We start from the raw sequence: 22,223 nt of genomic DNA, 5'->3' as shown, positions 1-22,223 counted from the left end.
AAGTACACGTGTTTTCTTAGAAAAATGAAAATATATTCTCATTTGAGGTAATTCTCTAAAAATTGAGGTAAGCATTTGCATAGTATCACTTCCATAAATGTACACACACCCGAGGCAGTATGAGCACAATGCAGACAAACATATCAGACAGAAAAAAGGATGATGTGGAAATGTGCTTTGAATTCTCCCTAAAAGTTGAATCTAGAGAGATGAACAGCATTTAGGTTGAGCAGTTAAGCTAGTACCAGCATGAAGATAGCTTTCTCACACACATACAGTTTTGAACACACAGCAAGGATCTACTTACATTACACAGAGCCAACTATATTGTGTGAACACATATGCTGGTATACACACACACGAGAAGGGTCAGATCTGCTGGTGATTCCAAACTAGAGGGGGAAGGAATCATTTACAAAACTATAAAATTCTCTAACAGTCAGTGGCCCTATTTTTTTTTTTTTAAACATAACTTTTGTGAAAAAGTCCAAGTATACAAAAATACATTCAATATTCTAAATGCTGGCCTGGGTGGGACTGCATTTTACAGTCTCTGCTACAAAGAACTGATACCAAATACACTTCTGGCAAGGGAACTACAAAAATAGATATGTTCTGATAACGAAGGGCACTTTTCTATGACACTTGTTTCTGCGGTAGCCGCATCTGCTGTAGGGATACCAACCAAAAGTTAGGAGGCAACAGGCCTAAAAGCACCAGCACCACGAAAGACATCTACATTCTGAAGACAGAGGGCAGCATTCAGCTAAAAACAAACATCCCTTTGGAAACTGGTTATAAAATAGATTTCCCAAAACCAGTCAAAGAATATATTCTGTAATTGTTTTTGGAGAAGCTGAGATACTTTTTAAACATTTCCCTCGTGCTTTGGCGTGAGGTCAGTAGTTAATTATGAACCATTTCCTGACCGACCAGACTTACTAGAGAGCGCAATACCAAAGATGGTGGATAAATGAAGATGTCCCACTCAGGCTGTTTACCTTTTTTTTTTAAATGTCACTGTTCCGGTCCACTTAAGTGGTGGCTCTCCCATAGGCACCAATGCACTAGCAGCTGGATCTGGCCTGCTTAGTTCATTGACTGTATATGAACCAGAAAATAGAAGCGAGTGAGGTGTCTCGCTTCCCCTTCCATCTCTGGCAAAACTAAAAGGGGTTAAACTCTAAAGACTATTTATGGAAGGAATTACCTACATTCCAGTTGAGAGTTTGACTGACTGTGACATCCCTTAGTCAACTCTCTAAAGTGGCTGTGAGAAACATTTTAGTTGATTCAAATCGTTTGAGAAAAATAAAAACAGAGCACAGAAGAGCAGAAAGGTTGACACCTGAATAAATCTGAACTACAGATTACACAGTCACACCTGGCCAAAGTCTGTCTCTACTCCTGTAAAAGCGCGTCTATAATACAACGCACAACTTGGCCGATACTCTTGATAAAATAAACCTGTACACTATCAAACACAAACACGTTTTCCTTTTCTTTTAAAACCCATATAAACAACATGTACAAGAAATTCACAGACAAAAAAAAAAGGAGTTTGTGTCCTTTGTCTCTCTTAGAAAAATAATGATACAATGAATCATTCCTCCCCCAGAGGAGATAAAATGCCCACAAAGAAAGAGTGTGAGAGAGGGGGGGGTTGAGATGTTTTGGTGGTGGTGGTAATGCTGATGATGACATGTCACTGGACTGCTGAGGTACAAAGGAGGAGGATTTGGGGCGGGGCTCAGTAGGTCCTGGTCCTATAGCGGCCTGTCTTTGTCCTGAGTGAAGCGCTGCGTGTAGAAGAGTATGTAGGCCTGGGCGCGACACACCTCCTCCACAGAACACACGTTCAGCTTAGAGTCATTACAGTGGACCCAGAACCCTGAGAGAGGGAGAAGAGAGAATGGGTATTAGCTGTAGGTAGATTCCATGAAAATGTATCAAGAGAATGTTGTGCGTGTCATCTTTGTATTTGTCATTTTTACATAAAAATGCATTTTGCGTGTGAGTTAGAGATGTACTTACTTCCTTCTTTGTTGTAGCAGTAGGCAGTGTAGTGGCCAGAGCCGAAGCCCTTCCCATGATGCATCACCACAGCGGACAGTTCGTATAGGAAGTGTTTGGGGCTTGGGGAGCCGGCGGGGGCGGGACTGGAGCATGGCGAGCCCTTGGGGGAGGGGTCTCTGCAGCAGTATGGCTCCATGTTGAGGAGCTGGTCAAAGCTGACGTGGACCCCAATCTTCTCCCTGTGGTTTCTCCCAGACCACCTGATGACCAATCACAAGCATAGAACACTCAACGGACATGTCAACAGACTAAATCACCAAATAAGACAGCTAGAGTGTTTCAAATGCATGGTTGTGTTATGGTTCTTGAGCAATTGCCATCTGCTCAATGGTTACCTGGCCGGGGTATTCTGGAATGACATTGACCTCATCCCGTCATTAGATGATGCCTGGCTATTCTTTAAAAGTGCCTTCCTCACCATCTTAAATAAGCATGCCCCACTCAAACAATTTAGAATTAGGAATAGATATAGTTCTTGGTTCACTCCAGACCTGTCTGCCCTTGACCAGCACAAAAACATCCTGTGGCGTTCTGCATTAGCATCGAATAGCCCCCGCGATATGCAACTTTTCAGGGAAGTTAGGAACAAATATACACAGGCAGTTAGAAAAGCTAAGGCTATCTTTTTCAAACAGAAATGTGCATCCTGTAGTACTAACTCAAAAAGGTTCTGGGACACTGTAAAGTCCATGGAGAATAAGAGCACCTCCTCCCAGCTGCCCACTGCTCTGAGGCTAGGAAACACTTACCACCGATAAATCCACTATAATTGAGAATTTCAATAAGCATCTCTCTCCGGCTGGCCATTCTTTCCACCTGGCTACCCCTACCCCGGTCAACTGCCCGGCACCCTCCACAGCAACCCGCCAAAGCCCCCACCATTTCTCCTTCACCCAAATCCAGATAGCTGATGTTCTGAAAGACCTGCAAAATCTGGACCAATACAAATCAGCCGGGCTAGACAATCTGGACCCTCTCTTTCTAAAATTATCTGCCGAAATTGTTGCAACCCCTATTACTAGCCTGTTCAACCTCTCTTTCATATCGTCTGAGATTCCCAAAGATTGGAAAGCTGCCGCGGTCATCCCCCTCTTCAAAGGGGGTGACACTCTAGACCCAAACTGCTACAGACCTATATCTATCCTACCCTGTCTTTTTAAGGTCTTCGAAAGCCAAGTTAACAAACAGATTATCGACCATTTCGAATCCCACCGTACCTTCTCCGCTATGCAATATGGTTTCAGAGCTGGTCATGGGTGCACCTCAGCCACACTCAAGGTCCTAAATGACATAACCGCCATCGATAAGAGACATTACTGTGCAGCCGTATTCATCGACCCGGCCAAGGCTTTCGACTCTGTCAATCACCACATTCTTATTGGCAGACTCGACAGCCTTGGTTTCTCAAATGATTGCCTCGCCTGGTTTACCAACTACTTCTCTGATAGAGTTCAGTGTGTCAAATCGGAGGGCCTGTTGTCCGGACCTCTGGCAGTCTCTATGGGTGTGCCACAGGGTTCAATTCTTGGGCTGACTCTCTTCTCTGTATACATCAATGATGTCGCTCTTGCTGCTGGTGATTCTCTGATCCACCTCTACGCAGACGACACCATTCTGTATACTTCTGGCCCCTCTTTGGACACTGTGTTAACTAACCTCCAGACGAGCTTCAATGCCATACAACTCTCCTTCCATGGCCTCCTACTCTGCCATACAACTACTCTGGACGGTTCTGACTTAGAATATGTGGACAACTACAAATACCTAGGTGTCTGGCTAGACTGTAAACTCTCCTTCCAGACTCACATTAAGCATCTCCAATCCAAAATTAAATCTAGAATCGGCTTCCTACATCGTAACAAAGCATCCTTCACTCATGCTGCCAAACAGACCCTCGTAAAACTGACCATCCTACCGATCCTCGACTTCGGTGATGTCATCTATAAAATAGCCTCCAACACTCTACTCAACAAACTGGATGCAGTCTATCACAGTGCCATCCGTTTTGTCACCAAAGCCCCATACACTACCCACCATTGCGACCTGTACACTCTTGTTGGTTGGCCCTCGCTTCATACTCGTCGCCAAACCCACTGGCTACAGGTTATCTACAAGTCTCTCCTAGGTAAAGCCCCGCCTTATCTCAGCTCACTGGTCACCATAGCAGCACCCACTCGTAGCACGCGCTCCAGCAGGTATATCTCACTGGTCACCCCCAAAGCCAATTCCTCATTTGGTCGTCTTTCCTTTCAGTTCTCTGCTGCCAATGACTGGAACGAACTGCAAAAATCTCTGAAGCTGCAGACTCATATCTCCCTCACTAGCTTTAAGCACCAGCTGTCAGAGCAGCTCACAGATCACTGCACCTGTACATAGCCCATCTGTAAATAGCCCATCTATCTACCTACCTCATCCCCATACTGTATTTATCTTGCTCCTTTGCACCCCAGTATCTCTACTTGCACATTCATCTTCTGCACAGCTACCATTCCAGTGTTTAATTGCTATATTGTAATTACTTTGCCACCATGGCCTATTTATTGCCTTAACTTACCTCATTTGCACTCACTGTATATAGACTTTTTGTTTTCTTTTGTTCTGTTGTTGTTGTTTCTTATTGACTGCATGTTTTGTTTATTCCATGTGTAACTCTGTGTTGTTGTAGGTGTCGAATTGCTATGCTTTATCTTGGCCAGGTCGCAGTTGCAAATGAGAACTTGTTCTCAACTAGCCTACCTGGTTAAATAAAGGTGAAATAAATCAAATAAATGAATAAACCTGCAGTGTTTGAGGTGCATGGGTGTGTTATGGTCATCGTGTGGTCATAATGCGGTCAGTACCTGAAGCGTTTGAGGTGCAGGCGCAGGACCTGAGGCAGTTTGTGAACCATCAGCTGTTTCTGAGCTTCAGTCAGGATGACGGGCTTGGAGGAGAACCTCCGCCGCTTACCTGGAGACAAGAGTGAGCATTAACCCACACTGTAATACTCAACTTGCACACTAGAGGGACACCTCAGACAGGGCTAGAGTAGTGAGGAGTTGAGCGTGTGGAAATCCTGCTCATTGCTCATGGAGCAGTGCTTACCTCCTTGAAAGAGATCATATGCCAGGCCTATTGTATAGATAATAGAACGAAAATGAACGAAACATTTAACCCATAAGAGTCTTATAGCCCTGTCTAATCCGGGGGAGGTGGGGTGGTTCTACAACGGTCACCCCGGGCTCATTTAGCTATTTGATTTGGTTCTGAACACACGTTGTACTAACAAAAATATATTCAAATTTTATAAAAAATATTTAGGATTTTACTTCTATTAGCCCATAGAAACGCAATGAATAACATTCACTACATGGAACAGATAGTTCCTGAAAAAATATCAAAAGGAAATTTGTTCTGAAGTTTGTCCTTTATCTGAGTGTCTGTCCTATATCTGAGAGATATAAGAAAGACCAGGAAACATTTGTTATAATATATTTTTTTAACCCCTTATTTTTGGCACTAAACAGTCTAAACCCTGTCTAAGCTGGGGTGGGTGGGTTCTACTAAGCTATATGGAATTGTTTTAAGTGTCATACCAAGGATCATTTTGCTATTTGATTTGGAATTTTAAGTATCAAAACAATAGCCTTACTGCTATTAGCCCATACAAACACAGTGAATAACATTGTTATTCATTGTTATTAAACAAAAAAAAATTGGGGGAGGGGGGAAACTAAAGGAAGTTTGTTCTGAAATGTCTGTCCTATATCTGAGATATAAGAAAGAGCAGCAAACGTTATTTTATTTTAATTTTATTTTTTTACATGTATGTAACATCAGTCTCAATGTCAACAGTGAAGAGGCGACTCTGGGATGCTGGCCTTCTAGGCAGAGTTGCAAAGAAAAAGCCATATCTCAGACTGGCCAATAAAAATAAAAGATTAAGATGGGCAAAAGAACACAGCCTAGAAGGCTAGCTTCACTGTTGACGTTGAGACTGGTGGTTTGCGGGTACTATTTAATGAAGCTGCCAGTTGAGGACTTGTGAGGTGTCTGTTTCTCAAACTAGACACTCTTATGTACTTGTCATCTTGCTCAGTTGTGCACCAGGACCTCCCACTCCTCTTTCTATTCTGGTTAGAGCCAGTTTGTGCTGTTCTGTGAAGGGAGTAGTACACAGCATTGTACAAGATCTTCAGTTTCTTGGCAATTTCTCGCATGGAATACCCTGCATTCCTCAGAACAAGAATAGACTGACAAGTTTCAGAAGAAAGGTCTTTGTTTCTGGCCATTTTGAGCCTGTAATCGAACCCACAAATGCTGATGCTCCAGATACTCAACTAGTCTAAAGCAGGCCAGTTTTATTGCTTCTTTAATCAGAACTACAGTTTTCAGCTGTGCTAACATAATTGCAAAAGGGTTTTCTAATGATCAATTAGCCTTTTAAAATGATAAACTTGGATTAGCTAACAACGTGCCATTGGAACACAGGAGTGTTGGTTGCTGATAATGGGCCTCTGTACGCCTATGTAGATATTCCATTTATTTTTAAATCAGCCTTTTCCAGCTACAATAGTCATTTACAACATTAACAATGTCTACACTGTATTTCTGATCAATTTTATGTTATTTTAATGGACCAAAAATGTGCTTTTCTTTCAAAAACAAGGACATTTCTAAGTGACCCTACATTTTTGAATGGTAGTGTACTTCCATTAATTTTTCCATCTGGTACCGGGGGACCTTCAGACGAGTCTTGAAAGGCCTGTGGACGTCTTAGAGCAAAACAACCGACCTGTTCGTGAGAGTCTCACCTTCGCACAGAAGGGTCATATTAGTGTGTAGCCCAAACTGTTTGGATGCTACAGACAGAAGTTGGCAGATCGGCTGTACCAACTTCAGACGAGTCCCAAGCCGTTTGTGGGGGTCGTAGAGCAAAACGGAGACACCATCATGTTCGTGAGAGGGGTCATAATAGTTTGTAGGCCAGACCGTTCACACGCTACAGACGATTTGTGTGAAGACCAATTTTCGGGATGTCTCATGGTGAGAAACACCGCTCTAGCTCTGTCACCGTTCACCGCAGATGCGGAAATGCGACATAGGCAGATGCAGTGGATGGAGACGCATCCAATGCAAAAAAACTATCTTAAACAGAGATTTTTACGCGGATTTTTGTATTATGCTAATTAGATTTCCACGGGGCACAGATATTGACCTTAGGGGGTTTAAGAGATCTGACATTTGGTTTATAAATACTTTGCTACAATGACACACTTAGCCAACTACCAAACCCGTTCCTTTCTGCTAGCATGTGCACCTACTAATTACACCATCATGCTTTCGGGACACCTGTCTTTTCAGATTCCACAGTGATTCTTTAGTTGTGGACCCAAACATCACTGCACTCCCCCTCTTGCTCTTGGTCCTCCTTATCTTTGTAAGGGACCTTGCTTTTTCACCTGTGTGTTATTTCAGTTCCTTTCTGAAAATATTTAGCATACTAGATAACAGTAACTAAAGCAAGGGGCTAAAGCAGCACACAAGTCGACTACAAATGCATGCTGGTCCAGGCATGCCCTAAGCTTATGAAGTGAGCGCTACTGGAGCAAAATTGGAGTGAGCGAGAAGGCCTACGCTCCAGCCTTTGGGAAACTCGCGCCACGCTCCAGTCAAATTCAGCACGCTCTGCTCCAGCTCCGCTCACATGCTCTGGACAGGGCTGTGTGAATGCGAATACTCAGTCTAACTATAGCACTGGATGATAGTTTGACATGCAGAGACAGAAAAAAAATCTAAATAAATAAATAAATTAAATTAAAACAAATCGAGAAAACTAACTGTTTTGGCAAAATTATAGTACCTCTAACAATCATACCATTGAATGAATGTGTGTGCTCACTGTGTACATTTTTGTATGTGTGCCTCTGTCACTCACTGTTGCACTGGTCGCAGGCGTAGATGTTGCCCTCCAGGGCTTCGGTCTCTGTGAACTTGGCCAGCATCTCTGTCAGCTGGCACGAGACCTGCGCTGCGCTCTCCCGGCTGTTGCTGTGGTAACGCTCGGGGAACTCCAGCGATAGGTCCCAGAAGGGTTCCACCGTGTTGGAGCGGTGGTCACATGCAAGACACGTCACCTGATGGAGGGGGAAGAGAAGAGAGAGAGATAGAAAGAGGTGGGGCAGAGAGGGAGAAAGTGAGAGTTGGGTGGAGAAAGTGAGGATGAAAGAGAGAGAGTTGTGTGAAGGCAAGCCAAGGGCAGCTGAGCTAACTAATGCAGTAGCACACACAGGAACTGGATTGTCTGAGATACACAGCTTTAGAAACACTGCACCCCCTCACACACACACTCACCCCCTTGTTAGGAAAGAGCAGGTGTGGGTGTATGCTCAAGGAACTCAAGACACTCCTCTCTTTCACATACACCGAAGCAGAAAGTACACACATTCAGTCACACTCCCTCACTCTCTTACGGATAAATTTGAATTAGAAATTAGAAAACCCTTCGGCAATTATGTTAACACAGCTGAAAACTGTTGTTCTGATTAAAGAAGCAATACAACTGGCCTGCTTTAGACTAGTTGAGTATTTGGAGCATCAGCATTTGTGGGTTCGATTACAGGCTCAAAATGGCCAGAAACAAAGACCTTTCTTCTGAAACTCATCAGTCCATTCTTGTTCTGAGAAATGCAGGCTATTCCATGCAAGAAACTGCCAAGAAACTGAAGATCTCGTACAATGCTGTGTACTACTCCCTTCACAGAAGAGCGCAAACTGACTCTAACCAGAATAGAAAGAGGAGTGGGAGGCCCTGGTGCACAACTGAGCAAGAGGACAAGTACATTAGAGTGTCTAGTTTGAGAAACAGACGGCTCACAAGTCCTCAACTGGCAGCTTCATTAAATAGTACCCGCAAAACACCAGTCTCAACGTCAACAGTGAAGAGGCGACTCTGGGATGCTGGCCTTCTAGACAGAGTTGCAAAGAAAAAGCCATATCTTAGACTGGCCAATAAAAATAAAATATTAAGATGGGCAAAAGAACACAGACACTGGACAGAGGAAGAATGGAAAAAAGCATTACGGACAGACAAATCTAAGTTTGAGGTGTTCGGATCACAAAGAAGAACATTCATGAGACGCAGAAAAAATACAAATATGCTGGAGGAGTGCTTGACGCCATCTGTCAAGCATGGCGGGGGCAATGTGATGGTCTGGGGGTGCTTTGGTGGTGGTAAAGTGGGAGATTTGTACAGGGTAAAAGGGATCTTGAAGAAGCGAAGGCTATCACTCCATTTTGCCATCGCATACCCTATCCTGTGGACGGCGCTTAATTGGAGTAAATTTCCTCCTACAACAGGACAATGATTCAAAGCACAGCTCCAAACTATGCAAGAACCATTTAGGGAAGAAGCAGTCAGCTGGTATTGTCTATAATGGAGTGGCCAGCACAGTCACTGGATCTCAACCCTAGTGAGTTGTTGTGGGAGCAGCTTGACAGTATGGTATGTAAGAAGTGCCCATCAAGCCAATCCAAGTTGTGGGAGGTGCTTCAGGAAGCATGGGGTGAAATCTCTTCAGATTACCTCAACAAACTGACAACTAGAATGCCAAAGGTCTGCAAGGCTGTAATTGCTGCAAATGGAGGATTCTTTCACAAAAGCAAAGTTTGAAGGACACAATTATTATTTCAATTAAAAATCATTATTTATAACCTTGTCAATGTCTTGACTATATTTCCTATTCATTTTGCAACTAACTTCATGTATGTTTTCATGGAAAACAAGGACATTTCTAAGTGACCCCAAACTTTTGAATGGTAGTGTACGTTAGAGGTAAAAAAAATGTCAATAACAAAACAAAAATGAAGTAATTATAGTAGTTTGACAACCCTTTTTGTAAACTTTTAAATGATATAACTCTCAACCATTTATCTTTTCCATTGATGAAGACATGGATGTCTCATGGTATGGTATGCAAAAGGGGTCAACTTTGAGCACTTTTATATCGAGTGTCTTGGCATTCAGGTCCAAAAAGTTCATTTCTGAGCCGTTCTACAATGGGCAAGTATGTAAGGTTTCGTTCAAATCAAAAGGGGTTCTGTCGAAAAGTTCATGAATTCAAAATGGATTTACACTTCCATGAACTTTTAAAATGACGGTGCTTCAGAATGTGTTGATCTGCCATTGAAATGTCCCCATTTCTTGATTGGAGCCAAGCACATTTAGACAGATACATTTTGGCATATTGTATTTTATATACATTTATTTTATATTACTATCAAGACATAAATGTGGTAACATTCACGCACATTGTGCAGTAAAAGCTCCCATCCAAATCGCTCCAGTAAGATCACTACTAATAAATGTAAAGACCTTTTAATCCCTTTTTCAATCCATTTTAATCCATGTCCAGACTGGTGAATCACAAAAGTGTTTCTATATCAGTATAAAAATGTGTACTGTGTATCAGTCTGTGTATAACTGTGTTTGGGAGCGTGTGTACCTCTCTCTCTTTCTTACCTGGCTGAGGAGCTGACCATGGAAGATGGTGTTGACTACGCTGAGCACCTGCTTGATGAGATGTCTCTGTCCGGTTGACACACCAGCGGGCGGCGTGTGAGTCCCTGTGCTCTCCAGCTCGTGCTGCACCTTGTCAAGCAGCTCACACAGGAACTCCTGGGCATCCTGCTGGGCGTAGCCCCGGAAGGCTGGGATCAGCTGCCACACCGAGTGCAGCATTGCGAAGGGCGACACCAAAGCCCACTTGCCCGACCACATCACCTGGAAGAGTGTGTGCAGCTCATGGCACAGGGAGATGTGCTTGGAGCTGGGCTCCTTGGGCTGAATCAGCTCCATACTCCGGGCTCTGGAGGCCCCCCCACTTAGCCCAACACCCACCTGGGGGCCTCTCCTCTGGGCCAGCGGGGAGGACGACACTGGGCCCCCAGGGCTAGGAACCAACAGCTGGCCGTGGACGGCCGAGGCCAGCAGCTCCAGCCGGAGGAAACACTCCCTGAAGATGTGAAGGTGGCTCAGCACCTGCAAGATGGAGTTCATGTAGCATGTGTTGCCTAGGTTACGCAGGCCTGTGACACCCGGAGTGACAGTGGGCCGCCGTTTGAGGGGCGAGTCGCCCTGTTTGGAGGGGGCACGGCGGGGGGCTGGGGAGGGGGCAATCAGGGCATGGACAGAGGGGGCTCTGGGTTTGCCTTTGGTGGAGGAAGAGGGGGTTGAGAAGCGAGTGGGTTTGGGCGCGGGGGTCTTAGGGGGGCGGCCCATTCTCTTGGGGGTGGGAGTGGCGGGGCTCTGGGTTCTTGGTCGGGGGGTGAGGGGAGTCTGGAGTGTGTAAGTGGTGCTGGGGGTGCGTGTTCGTGTGGGGCGGGGGGTGACAGCGGCGGCGGCAGCAGCTCTCTGACTGGCTCTCCTCAGGCGGTGGCTCTTCCTTGGTGGGGCGCTCTCCAACGCTTCCTGTAGCTGCCTCTTCAACGTCTTCCTCCTCTCCCTCAACTCCTTTCTCCTCTCCTCCTCCTCCTCTCTCTGCCTCTCCTCCTCTTCCCTCCTCTTCCCCCCTTCCGTCAGGCTGAACCAGGTGTGGAACACTCGACCCATCAGTGCCCGGCGGCGGTGCCAGAGCGCCGTGAACATGCGGTCCTCGTCCCTCAGCTGCAGTTCGCTGGAGCCGCAGGGCTGGGGAGCGTCGGGCGGGGCGCTAGCCGATCTCAAGGTGCGTCCTGAGCGCGTGGTGACCTCGTAGCGCTGGCTCTGGATGGCGCTGAGCGTGGAGCGCAGCAGCTTGAGGTCTCCCGTCGCGTTGTCGTTGAGCACATAGTCGTCACACAGGTAGCAGAAGACATAGAGCTCGTTGACCTCCATGGCCAGCGGGTGGCGATGCTGCAGGAAGTGCTGCAGGGCGTGCTCCTCGATGTAGCGGCCGCACGCAACGTGGGCACAGCCCAGGCAGGCCCACACCGACTCTGTGGTGTTGCAGTCCACGCAGTGCCACTTCTGGGGGTTGAGGATGGAGTGGTCTGGGGCCAGCCTGAGCCGCCCCACGTGCTTACACCTGTCCATCGCACACACTTGCTCGGTGGCTCAGTCCGTGTGTCTGTGGGTAGGTGAGTGTGGGTGTGACACGTCCACACTGGGGCTTCAGATCACCATGGCGAGCTCAGAAACGGGGCGGTCCCACGGCATGGCTTTTTCTGGGGAGGAAGAAAGAGAAAAGAGAGACTGAGTGAGAAAGGCAGTTGTACAAAACTCTTTAAACTTCTCTAATCTCTTCTCAGTAAAGGCAGTACCCAAATCGTATGAAGAGATCCTTTGTTTTACAAGATGCCTGTTAGTGAAAACAATTGTACCAAAACCTTTTGTCTTGCTTTTTAACCCACAACACATTCTGGTCTTTATAATAATTTGTGGTCACACATTTAACCAGTTAGCTCTCTAACATGGGTACTTATTGTCAAAGAAGACAGGACAATATCCTGAATGTTGACTGCGGTGATCAGATGTGGTTTTCTGCCATTACAGATTTCCTTCCTCTAATGTACCCTTTAAAACAGTTTGCATAACCCTGGGGGGGTTAGGCACTTCCATAGCACAGTTTGAAAACTGCTGGGGTTGGGGATTCCTGTTTTAGAGTCTCAGCTCCATCATCATCACCCCCCAATGGGGCCAAAGGGAGACTTAAGCCTGGCAAACAAAGGGGGGCTGAGCTGAGGGTAAAGCACCCTTTGTATGTGTACAGGCAGCCTTACAGAGAGAAAGGGGCAAGAGAAGAGATGGATAAAGAAAGGGAATGGAGAAAGAGATGGATAGGATGATCAGAAGGGAAACTAAACTTGAGGATCAGAGGCTGCCAGTCCCAGCTACTATTACCCTTCTCCATGAACCAATCTATAATCTATTTAGGATGAGAACCAGTACAGGGCCGACCCTGACTACACAGGTCCAAGTTCGAACGGGTTTGTTTACCATTCTAGACTGCCTTCGTGTGATTTAAATAAGTAGCTGTTACCACTGAAGGAGTTTCTGGCTGGCATGCCCTGACTGAGTCTGTCTGTCAACATTGTATCCCTTTGACTCCCACCGTTTTTATAGAACATTTAATCAATGCAATTGTGGTTTTATAACCATCGACAATCGTGATACATTGTTTCGTTTTTTATCCACAAAAGATCTGGTTGGTCAGTTACTAGCAATGACATCCCTTAGCTTCTGCTTCATTTTACCCAGTCAACACTGATAACAAAAAGCGCGAGATTTGTGTTTTCAAACCAGCTAACTTAGCTAGCAAGCTTTCCCAAACGTGTTTACCACTTCACTAACGTTAACTCACCCGACATTGGTAAATTATCCCCGCAAGACAACTTTGAAAACTAGCTATCTAGTTAGCAATATTACCTAGCTAACAATGTCACCAAAATACTGGTAACTAACCGCTCCTTCTTCTATCCGTGATGTCACTAACTATCTATAGTTATAACACGACTAACGTTACTGCTGACAAGAACCTACTCGTAAACTTATCGAGGAGGATATCAAAGGCTCGTGCGCGCGCCTAAGGTGCCCTTGTGCTTTCTTTCTCTGTCTGGCGGTATGCATCTCCTAAATAAACACACATCGAATATCTAACGTAAGATAGCTAAACATAATCGCTAGTAAAATAATAAAGTATCTAACTAGTTTGTTGGCTAACTTGGTGAGTTACATGACTAGCTACATGGCTAGCAGCAACCAAGCTAATCCTGTCAAGCCAAGTCTAAATACGTTAGGGATCAATGCGTCAGGGTTTGAATTGTTTATCAAACATGCTAGTTAGTTTTCAGATGAATGTGTACTCCATAACAACTGACAAGATTTGTTAAAAATAAAAAAAAATATGCGAAAATTTAAAAAGTACCATACCTATCCTTCACGGCACTTATTCCTCTGATACTAAAATGGTCGCCATCTTGTATCTACTCTTGTCGCGTGGTGTTGGCTCGAGCGCGTCCGCGGTAGGGTAGCGTCAAGTGTCGTTGTTGCATGGCTCAAGGTAGAGGCTCTCCTAACATCAGATCTAGGATCAGATTATTTTACCCCAACTCTAAACGTTATCATTGAGGTGATTAGAAAACATCTGACTTTGTATCAGTGGTTAGGGGCAACCTCTAACCTCATCAGCACAGATGGCACAATTTTGTGACATAATCTCAGGATGTTGTCATGTCAAATTCATGAAGCCAGGCCTACACAACACAATCAGAGAATATTTGACATAAAAGTGAAGTGGCCCTTCACATTCTATTAAGCACATTCTGCTGTTGAGTATGACATATAGACTACTGTTTGGCACTTCACTGCAAATGGCCTATTTACCTTTTCTACACCAGTAACACTAACAAGTATTTTTTTTTTCTATCACTGCGTCTGGAAAAACAATTGCATTCAAAACGTTTCAATGCCACAAGATGGCAGTGATGTATCAATCAATGTTCAAGTTGTGCGTGAGAATATGTTGTAAACATTGCATGCTAGAGTATTATGTGTGTGTATGTGTGTTGGAGGGATGCAGGTGTAGGGCTCCATGCTGGTTAATGAGGGCATTGGGGGCTGAAGGCACACACCATAGAGATGGTATCAGACTAGGTGTCTAACATTAAACCCCAGAACTCCTGAGACATAAGTCTTAGACATGCTAACCACAACCTGAGCCGAGGACTGACTCACTCAAATATACCCAATGTTCCCAAACTCTGTCAGCAACTCTGGCCTCGTGTGGAAAATGTCCTGACACAGTGAATGTGAGGATGAAGGGATACAGTCAAGAGACATTGCCAACCGTCACTGAATAAAAAAGGGGTACTGAGAGGGAGGATTATTGATCACTAAACAGAAAAATGAAAGAATATGCACATGAAACCAGGTTCTCACACACACATTCCCACACACACACACACACACACAGTCTTGTATAACTAACCTTGTGGGGACACAAAATTCAGTCCCATTCAAAATCCTATTTTCCCTAACCCCTAAACCTAACCTTAACCCCAAGACCTTAACCCTAACCCTAAAAATAACCCTAGCTCCTAACCCTAAAACTAACACTAATTCTAATTCTAACCTTAACCCTAAACCCCCTAGAAATAGCATAAGACCTTGTGGGGACTAACAAAATGTCCAGAGTTGGTCCAATTTATGTTTGTTTACTATTCTTCTGGTCCCCACAAGTATAGTTAAACACACACAGACACTCACCTTTCACTCACTCACACACCTGGTACTGCTGAAAGCTCTTCTCCATATCAGAGAGGAATCTGTGAGAGGGACATTGATCATACAAGTGTGTGTGTGTGTGTAGATCTGTCATCCGATTCCTGTTGAATCACTAATGTTTTTCTCCCTCTATGTCCCGCGGCCCTAACTGAGTCTTCATGTCCACACACGTTCCCTCCCTTCCCCCTCTCGCTCCCTCTTTCTCTCTCCTCTCCATCGCTCCTTCTCTCACCCACACTCTACATACTCCACAAACCAAACATAAACACACACACACACACCTCCTGTTTGTATTGGAAAAAGGTGGATACCATATCTCTGTGAAAGTTCTATGTAGTAGCGGTTTGTGGCAAGTGAAAACACAGGTGCTGATGGGTGAGGGGAAATGGTTTACAACCAGTAAATAAAAACATTCCCCATAATTATGGTTTATGTTGGTAGCATTTATGTGTGATTGGTACATGTCTTAATAGTTTATGGCTGTCTGCTTGCCTGTCTGCTTGCCTGTCTGCCTGCCCGCCCATCTATCTTCCTGTCTGTCAGCACCTTTCTCTCGCGTGTCACTCACTGTGTCACTCACTCAGTGTATATGTGGGTGTAATAGGTGGATGACATCAGGGGTTCGTTTTCTTGGAAGTATCATAATCACAAGTTGTGTCTCAATCACCCTGCTGTGTCAACAAGGCCCAGTTCTGGCTTCTTTTGATGTAGGATACTTTTGATAAAGAAGTGTTCCTGCGTGCGTGTGTGTGTGTGTGTGTGTGTGTGTGTGTGTGTATGTATGGTTTGATAGATAAGAACAGATATAGCCCTTGGTTCACTCCAGACCTGACTGCCCTCGACCAACACAAAAACATCCTGTGTCGTACTGCACTAGCATCGAATAGTCCCCGCGATATGCAACTTTTCGGGGAAGTCAGGAACCAATACACACAGTCAGTTAGGAAAGCAAAGGCTAGCTTTTTCAAACAGAAATTTTCATCCTGTAGCTCTAACTCCAAAAAGTTCTGGGACACTGTAAAGTCCATGGAGAATAAGACCCACTGCACTGAGACTAGGAAACACTGTCACCACCGATAAATCCACGATAATCGAGAATTTCAATAAGCATTTCTCTATAGCTGGCCATGCTTTCCTCCTGGCTACCCCAACCCCGGCCAACAGCTCCGCACCCCCCGCAGCTACTTGCCCAAGCCTCCCCAGCTTCTCCTTCACCCAAATCCAGATAGCAGATGTTCTGAAAGAGCTGCAAAACCTGGATCCGTACAAATCAGCTGAGCTAGACAATCTGGACCCTTTCTTTCTAAAATTATCCGCCGCCATTGTTGCAACCCCTATTACTAGTCTGTTCAACCTCTCTTTCGTATTGTCCGAGATTCCTAGATTGGAAAGCTGCCGCGGTCATCCCCCTCTTCAAAGGGGGTGACACTCTAGACCCAAACTGTTACAGACCTATATCCATCCTACCCTGCCTTTTTAAAGTTTTCGAAATCCAAGCTAACAAACAGATAATGGATTATTTCGAATCCCACCGTACCTTCTCCGCTGTGCAATCCGGTTTCCAAGCTGGTCACGGGTGCACCTCAGTCACGCTCAAGGTACTAAACAATATCATAACCGCCATCGATAAAAGACAGTACTGTGCAGCCATCTTCATCGACCTGGCAAAGGCATTCGACTCTGTCAATCACTGTATTCCTATCGGCAGACTCAACAGCCTTGGTTTCTCAAATGACTGCCTCGCCTGGTTCACCAACTACTTCTCAGATAGAGTTCAGTGTGTCAAATCTGAGGGCCTGTTGTCCGGACCTCTGGCAGTCTCTATGGGGGTACCACAGGGTTCAATTCTTGGGCCGACTCTTTTCTCTGTATATATCAATGATGTCGCTCTTGCTGCGGGTGATTCCTTGATCCACCTCTATGCAGACGACACAATTCTGTATACATTTGGCCCTTCTTTGGACACTGTGTTAACAAACCTCCAAACGAGCTTCAATGCCATACAACACTCCTTCCGTGGCCTCCAATTGCTCTTAAACGCTAGTAAAACTAAATGCATGCTCTTCAACCGATTGCTGCCCGCACCCGCCCGCCCGACTAGCATCACTACTCTGGACGGTTCTGACTTAGAATATGTGGACAACTACAAATACCTAGGTGTCTGGCTAGACTGTAAACTCTCCTTCCAGTCTCATATTAAGCATCTCCAATACAAAATTAAATCTAGAATCAGCTTCCTATTTCGCAACAAAGGCTCCTTCATTCACGTTGCCAAACATACCCTCGTAAAACTGACTATCCTACCGATCCTCGACTTCGGCGATGTCATTTACAAAATAGCCTCCAACACTCTACTCAGCAAATTGGATGCAGTCTATCACAGTGCCATCCGTTTTGTCACCAAAGCCCCATATACTACCCACCACTGCGACCTGTATGCTCTCGTCGCCAGACCCACTGGCTACAGGTCATCTATAAATCTTTGCTAGGTAAAGCTTCGCCTTATCTCAGCTCACTGGTCACCATAACAACACCCACCCATAGCACACGCTCCAGCAGGTATATCTCACTGGTCATCCCCAAAGCCAACACCTCCTTTGGCCGCCTTTCCTTTCAGTTCTCTGCTGCCAATGACTGGAACGAATTCCAAAAATCGCTGAAGTTGGAGACTTATATCTCCTTCACTAACTTTAAGCATCAGCTATCTGAGCAGCTTACCGATCGCTGCAGCTGTACATAACCCATCTGTAAATAGCCCATCCAACTACCTACATCATCCCCATATTGTTTTTATTTACTTTTTTGCTATTTTGCACACCAGTATTTTCTACTTGCACATCATCATCTGCACATCTATCACACCAGTGTTAATTTGCTAAATTGTAATTACTTCGCTACTATTGGCCTATTTATTGCCTTACCTCCTTACTCCATTTGCACACACTGTATATAGATTTTTCTATTGTGTTATTGGCTGTACTTTTGTTTATCCCATGTGTAACTCTGTGTTGTTGTTTTTTGTTGCACTGCTTTGCTTTATCATGGCCAGGTCGCAGTTGTAAATGAGAACTTGTTCTCAACTGGCCTACCTGGTTAAATAAAGGTGAAATAAAAATAAAAGATACATAGTACAGAATAGCTTTGGTATTTTTGGTATTCCTCTCTAACTGAATCAGGAGCGGATAGGATAAGACCACGTGATTCTCATTCACTCTCAGTAGTGCATTTCTCTATGTATATCATTCTCCCTTTCCCCACTCGCTCTCTCCTTCCACTCCCTCCATCGCTCTCCTCCTTACACATGAAACAGGTCTGGGATCAGGTTGGTGTGTGTCTCCCCTGTTTTCCTCTCTTCTCCTTTCTCTTGCCCCCACATTCTCCTCTTTCCCCTCCCTCTATTTCCCCCACCTATCTCTCCCTTTTCCTGTATCTCTATCCCCTTATACAACACAGCGGTCTGGGTGGAAGTTGACCCACACAAGGCGCCAGGTAGCCTAGCGTTTAAGAGTGTTAGGCCTGTAATCTAAAGCTTGCTGGTTCGAATCCCCGAGCTTACTAGGTGAAAAAAAAACATGTCGATGTGCCCTTAAGCAAGGCACTTAACCCTAATGTACACACAGAGAGACCAAACACACACGCATACTAGTCAACCTTCCCACATCACACACCCCTCAGTCCCACCACCAGAGGAGAGAGAGCGATGTGGAGGACAGTAGCTGATATGAATGTGTTTTGTGATCCAGTTGCAGTAGTCAGGTCCCACCGACGTCAATTCAACGTTGGTGCAACACTGGTTGAATCAACGTGGAAATGTTGATTCAACCAGTGTGTTCCCAGTCCAGGGGGGGCTCACTGTTGTGTCTCTGTTCCAAGGGCAGTTCAGTTCCCCATGGCCTTGACTCTTGACCCACACCACTGCCTCCCACTCCTGTGATCACCCCAAGTGTGCAGGGTCACCATAGCAGGTTGTGAACTCTGACCTGGCCAGGAGTAGAGCTGGACTACCCACACTTGGCATGTGTGGAATATCTCAGCACCTTGAGCTCATCCACGTCGCTCTGACGAGAACGCCAGGAATGGTCCGGAATGCCGCAGCAAACACCCTCTCCCTAAAGCCAAACATTCTGTCTGCTCTCCCATCTCTCTGTTATGGTCAACATTCCCTGAGTCTGTGAACGTGTCAGTGTTTTGGGAGAGGGGTGTATTAGTACCTAATCTGGTGAGGGAGAGAAAGACAGGAGGAGGAGCAGGAGGGAAATGAAGGATGATAAGGATATTTTCATCAAACTAATCTGAGGTATTCCAAGGCTCCTGGTGGAGAAATGTAACTCTGTTGTTTTAAAGTCTATAAACAGCAGTATTTGTTTGTGTGTGCTTCCACTTATCGGTCTTGCGTCCTCACTAACCCGGAGTACAGGGGTTTATCCACAGTGAGGAAATCTAAAGAAAATGTAATGCCTCAACATTTGACCGGAATGACATTATTACATTAACACATCATCAAATAAAGAGAGAGGACATCATCATATTTCTATAGATATATACAAGTAATACTGTACAGGAGCAGAAGGAATAGAGATGAATTCAGGGCTCTGTAGGTCACAGCAGTATTACATATTGGGAGGTAATATGTGTATTGTCATATATATTCAGTGGTGTATGTTGTTGTGATAGGACTGTTTTTATCTCTAGAGGTTATCCTGCCCAAATTTCAGAGTCAAAAACGGATCAGTTGGACCGAAGCTGGATGGATTTGTGCTCATCAGACACAGCCACACACACACAGAGTTCACAACACACATACACATTCGCAAACACACCGGGACTCAACCACCTGCAGTGGCATGTATGGCTTATTCAACATCCTTCTGTGTGTACACATCTGTGTCTGTTACACAGCTGGACAGACAGTTTGTTGTAACAGAACACATTGGGGAAAGAGGCACAGGTCACCATCCACCACAAGCCTTCCTACAGGGGTCACAAAGGGTCAAATGTGTCCTTCTGTTGTCCAGTCTTGAGGTCAACCCATGATCCTATTGGCCCTTCTGCCCTGGGCTAAAGTGCTACAGAGAGGGATTGGCTGGGTGTCTATGTATGCGTGGAAGAGAGGGCTGAACTGTCACTCAAACAGAGGCTCATAGAGTCTCTATATGTTTTCTCTGCCAGCCACACACTCTTATTGGCCCAGGGCAGATAGGGGCGAGCATTTATAGTCTGTTTAGTCCCCACCTCCATAAGAGAACTCCCCCTCCAGAGAAGGCAAAAACAAATGAATGGCAGTGTCTTCTTTCTCCTCTCTCTCTCCATCTATCAGTCAGTCCGTCCATCTCCCAGTGTCCTCCCGTCTGTTTACCAGGTGCAGTCTTTCTTCATTAGTGTGAGGACCTTGCGTCCAAGGCTGGCTCTCCAGGGCTTGACGAAGCTCTTCATGTTGACGATAAGACGGTTCTGCTTCCTGTCTGCATGGCCCGCCACCAAGTACTCCCCACCTAAGTAGTCAAAGCATAAACAGAGACATCGTTAGCTCAGCAGCCCTGCGTGTGTGTGTGTGCGTGTGCGTACGTAACTGTGCGTGTGTGCATAGGTGTGTGTGTGTGAGACTGGCCTGGGTTGAGGATGGGGCAGGTGCAGCCCCGTGCGGTCCAGGACTCTGGGTAGAGTGTGACTCGTCCTTTCTGGATCTTCACCTTAGTGCTCTGACTCAACACCTTCTGAACCTTCACCTCCAACTCAGCATGGGAGCCCTTATCATGGGCTGACAAGACCTTAACCTTCAACACTGAGACAGAGAGGGAGGGAAAGAAGTGGAGAGAGAGAGCGAGGGAGGAGAGAGATAAAGATGGAGGGATAGAGAGGGAGGAGAGATAAAGATGGAGGGAGAGGGAGGGAGGAGAGAGACAAAGATGGAGAGCAAGGGAGGAGAAAGAGAGAGAGGGAAGAAAGGAGGAGAGAGGGAGAGAGAGAGAACGATAGGAAAGGAGAGAGGGAGGGAGGAGAGTGGGGAGAGAGAGAGCGCAAGATAGAGGGGGGAGAGAGATAGGGAGGGAGGGAGGGAGGGAGGGAGGGAGGGAGGGAGGGAGGGAGGGAGGGAGGGAGGGAGGGAGGGAGGGAGGGAGGGAGGGAGGGAGGGAAAAGAGAGGTAGGGAGAGAAAGGAGAGGTAGGGAGAGAGAAAGAGGGAGGAATGGAGAAAGAACGAGGGGGAGAGAACAAGAGGGAGGGAGGGAAAGAGATATGAGACAGAGAGAGATAGGTAGAGAGAGGGAAAGAGATATTGACTTTTAACAAGCCTTTATTGTACAATAAAATACTGTTTACATAGAGTTATCAATAAACAAACAACACAGTGGAAATCAATAAACAAACAACACAGTGGAAACCAAGGAAGCAAAAAAACAAATATGGTGTTATTACCATCATCTCTCTCGCTGTTGTTCATGTATGTCTCAGTACTCACCATAGGCAAACTTCATGGTGCAGAAGAGTTTGCTGTTGGCCAGGACCTGCTCCTTACACTCACATTTCTCTGCAGGGGACACAATCACATTGACATATTACACACCAATATCCCATCCGGATACCTGCTCTGTGTGTGGGTGGGTGGGTGTGTGTGTGTGGACTTAGATAAGTGGTGACTTAGGAATGTGAGGACAGTGTGCGTGTATGTGTGTGTGATCAAGGAGGAATGTGTCTCCCTCAGCTGTAGGCCCTGGGAGATCGAGGAGAGGGACATTTTGGAAACTGTCCACAGACACACAGATCTTTGTTCTCTGCCCTTGTAAGGATGTACCATAACTTTCACTACTTAACCATTAACGCTTGGGCACTGAGCTGTGGAGCAGACCGCATACCACACCACACACCACACACACACACACACGGTGGTGACCCCATGTCTAACCTGAG

The 22,223-nt window shown here is 45.6% G+C and overlaps 2 protein-coding genes across 4 annotated transcripts in view; both read right to left on the bottom strand.

Moving 5' to 3' along the window:
- Window positions 1-11: 11 nt before the first annotated feature.
- On the bottom strand, window positions 12-14,182 carry LOC106609437 (ubiquitin carboxyl-terminal hydrolase 44). Of its 2 annotated transcripts, none has more exons than XM_014208278.2 (6): window positions 13,964-14,182; window positions 10,577-12,258; window positions 7,994-8,192; window positions 4,917-5,025; window positions 2,035-2,276; window positions 12-1,891 (listed from the first exon to the last, which is right to left on the bottom strand). In XM_014208278.2, the coding sequence occupies exons 2-6, from the start codon at window positions 12,125-12,127 to the stop codon at window positions 1,767-1,769; spliced, it is 2,226 nt and encodes a 741-aa protein (XP_014063753.2). In that variant the 5' UTR covers window positions 12,128-12,258; window positions 13,964-14,182; the 3' UTR covers window positions 12-1,766. The 2 variants fall into 2 exon arrangements, with proteins under 2 accessions (XP_014063753.2, XP_045578048.1); XM_045722092.1 differs by lacking the exon at window positions 13,964-14,182 and adding an exon at window positions 13,395-13,577.
- Window positions 14,183-19,836: 5,654 nt separating this feature from the next.
- LOC106609442 (netrin-4) overlaps window positions 19,837-22,223 on the bottom strand; it is a 20,100-nt gene continuing 17,713 nt past the window's right edge. For both annotated transcript variants that reach the window (XM_014208288.2, XM_014208289.2), the window contains exons 7-10: window positions 22,219-22,223; window positions 21,775-21,843; window positions 20,925-21,098; window positions 19,837-20,808 (exon numbers count right to left, since the gene is read on the bottom strand). The exon at window positions 22,219-22,223 is cut by the window's right edge and continues 90 nt beyond it. In XM_014208288.2, the coding sequence (XP_014063763.2) occupies window positions 20,669-20,808; window positions 20,925-21,098; window positions 21,775-21,843; window positions 22,219-22,223 (388 nt within the window). In that variant the 3' untranslated portion in view covers window positions 19,837-20,668. The remainder of the gene's footprint in view (window positions 20,809-20,924; window positions 21,099-21,774; window positions 21,844-22,218) is intronic.

The sequence above is a fragment of the Salmo salar genome, chromosome ssa07, assembly GCF_905237065.1.
Source record: "Salmo salar chromosome ssa07, Ssal_v3.1, whole genome shotgun sequence".
Classification (NCBI taxonomy): domain Eukaryota; kingdom Metazoa; phylum Chordata; class Actinopteri; order Salmoniformes; family Salmonidae; genus Salmo; species Salmo salar.
The sequence above is the reverse complement of the archived record's forward strand: the minus strand, read 5'-3'. Positions and strand labels throughout refer to the sequence as shown.